The sequence below is a fragment of the Wasmannia auropunctata genome, unplaced genomic scaffold (genome assembly GCF_000956235.1).
Source record: "Wasmannia auropunctata unplaced genomic scaffold, wasmannia.A_1.0 LD336027.1, whole genome shotgun sequence".
Lineage (NCBI taxonomy): Eukaryota > Metazoa > Arthropoda > Insecta > Hymenoptera > Formicidae > Wasmannia > Wasmannia auropunctata.
Genome location: NW_012026863.1, coordinates 152,105 through 155,166, shown reverse-complemented (window position 1 = coordinate 155,166; position 3,062 = coordinate 152,105). Strand labels below are relative to the sequence as shown.

The following is a 3,062-nucleotide window of genomic DNA, read 5'->3' as shown; positions in this document are numbered from 1 at the left end:
CCAATCAATGTAATTACGGTCATGACAAATGCAGAGATGTGGGTAAGTAGATTTATATAATTACGTTTAGAATTTAAATTAAATATAAAATTTATTATTCTATCTGTTAGCAAATAATGCATGTCATTACAGACAGATTTCGAGTTGGTCAGAACATAGCCAAATATTCCACTACGGGCATACCGCCCAGTTTGTCAGAAATGATTGAAAACCAATGGTACGATGAAGCAGCTAAGTTTGATAAAAATCTAGTGGACTTATATAAGTAAGTATCTTTAATACTTATCCATATATTTTAAATATATATTTTAACATATGTTTAATCATATATATGCGGGGCATTCTCTCTGTCATCAAAAGGGCCACTCTTCCTGTCCACTACAATTTGTTAGATAAAATATTTAAAAAGGTCTTAAAATTTTCGTTGAAGTGTCTACTTTTTTATGCCGTATGGCCTTTTTAAAAATTCAAGATTGCGAATCCAGAATTGCGATTAGCATGGATTGTCGTCAAAAAATGTTTGAAGCTAACTTTAATTATTGAAGCACAGGGGGCTAGGAAATTTTTCTATTTTCATAAATTAAGGTTTTGGGGGTCACTGAATACGAATTTGTCAAAAATTGATTTTACCATTATTTCTTCCTCTTCAGACAATACAACTTTTGTCTGTAGTATTTTTCGTTATGATGCGTACTTTCAGAGATAATAGTTTATAACACTTTAAATGCCTCTGTTTCTATATATATTTAAAAAATTATTTTTTGTAAATAATATGACAATAGTATTAATTTAAATTAATAAATTATTTCAAAGTGCATATAATAGATTTTTTAATGAAACTAATAAACAATTTATTTATAGATTTGATTTGGCTACAGGCCATTATTCCCAAATTGTCTGGGCTGACACGACGAAAATTGGTTGCGGACTAGCAAAGTATAAAGAAGATAATTGGACTGTGTTTTACTTAGTTTGCAACTATGGTCCAAGTGGAAATTTTCCGGGTCGGAAAGTATATCAAAGTAAATAAATCTAACTGACAAATAATGGAAATAAAATTTTAAAAAGCAGCACAGAAATATGGAAAATGCACAACGATATATTTTATCGCTAAAACTATATAGTTTTAATTCTTATAATAATGTCAATAAAGAGACATATAATATTCTTTTCTTTCTTTCCTCTGTTTTCTTTCTCTTCATATCTGTTGACAACAAGATTTTCAATAACTATTAAATGTAATGCCTTTTAATATCAAGCAAATATAACAATACATATAATTTCTGTTGTTACAATGTATTTAATAATAAAAATATGCAATGAATAAATAAATGAGTTTTCTTTAATTCTTGAGGTACATATTTTAATATACGTATTATACACATTTGTTGTATTATGTAAAGCAACAATACCTTTTATTATTAGTCCTATTATTCTGTTCAAGAATAATTATTAAAATAAAATAATTGACAAAGAATATATAAAATATTTTATATTTTATATCAAAATATATATTAAAATTTCTTTTGTTTATAAATACTTTCTCTGCAATTGTTAAATATGTTAACATAACTTAAAACATAACATAATAATTGTATAATTTTTGCCGTTATAATAAATCTAGAAGTCATGAAGATTTAAAATAAACAAAACAAAGTCAATTTGATTAGCTTTTAAAAGTTCTCATCTTTTGACTGTAGAATATTATTGTTGGTTATTTTCATGTTTTATATAATTTCTTATTCCCAAGTATGTGTTTTTTACTTTTTACTATATTTGCTATTACACTTTATTATTAATCTTAATACACACTATCAAAATATGCAATGATAGTTGCTCACAAAGTAGCACGTAGCGAACCAATCATCCTCGCAGAAAAGAGGATCAAACATTTCAATATATGTATATACATCTATCGATTTCACATACATACGTGTACGCGACATGCCCTTTTTAAAATGAATTAGAATCATCTTATATCTATGTATAAGAAACTTTAAAATATTAAATATTTTGAAATTTCAAACAATTTTATAAAAAAACTGCTGTATTATCCGATAGAAGACATATTATAATTTGTATTTATGTTTTCATAATTTTACTTTGATGATATTAATAAGGAGAAATAAAAAAATTATCCTTCAATTTGTTAATTGTTAGATACATATATCATATAGTTAAGGTGAGAAAAATATATTCTACGAAATATATACTGATATGATTTATTGCAAACATTTTTTGGATGTTTATAAATACAGTAGCATTTAAAAATTACATAAAAAAATGATTGATATTCTCTGACACATCCTTCATCGAAATTTTATACTTTCATGTTTTTAAATATTATTCTTTTTACTATATACTTGTGGCTTTAGTACGTAAAAATTTTAACGCATTTGTTCTCTCATGTTGTAAGAGAAATAATTTGAAAGAAATAACAGAAAGATAAAGTGACCTCTTATTTGATAAGAATACAATTATATAGCACATTTTGAAAATATCAGGAAAATTAAAAAAATTATATTTACGCATTTCGAAATACGTTTCACAACAAGAGAGGATAAATATGTATGACGATGATAGCCTTGCATACTTCGTACAAGGACAATATTTTGCAATGGTTTTTCTGTTTTTTAATTTTTAAAGAATTCCGTTTTCAGATATCGACTGACATATACTGTGAATCGATTTACCACATTTAGACTTATAATATAACACTATTGTTAATTTCTTAATGTTGCGGAATTTGGAGACGTGTCAGTTTAAATCAAGCTTTAAACGGTCATTTTGATATCACGCAATTCGCTTCAACTTGAGTGTATTTTATTACTTGATCTCCACTTGATGCGTAACAGAATTACATGACTTTGTTTTTAGTTTATATAACTTTTTATTATTATTTATTAATTATATTATATAATGTATATACTGACTACGTAAACATTAACGTTAATTTAATTGAACTGCGTTTGAGAAAAATCGAGAAAGGTTCGAAACTAGTTTTGCTATAATGTTACAAAATTAATTGAAACATATTTATTTAATTTCATTTTTACATCTTT

The 3,062-nt window shown here is 25.4% G+C and overlaps 1 protein-coding gene across 1 annotated transcript; it reads left to right on the top strand.

Moving 5' to 3' along the window:
- The first annotated feature begins 6 nt into the window (after positions 1-6).
- LOC105452615 (venom allergen 3-like) lies at positions 7-1,332 on the top strand. Its single transcript, XM_011693891.1, has 3 exons — positions 7-42; positions 133-265; positions 862-1,332. The coding sequence occupies exons 2-3, from the start codon at positions 201-203 to the stop codon at positions 1,028-1,030; spliced, it is 234 nt and encodes a 77-aa protein (XP_011692193.1). The 5' UTR covers positions 7-42; positions 133-200; the 3' UTR covers positions 1,031-1,332.
- Positions 1,333-3,062: the final 1,730 nt, after the last annotated feature.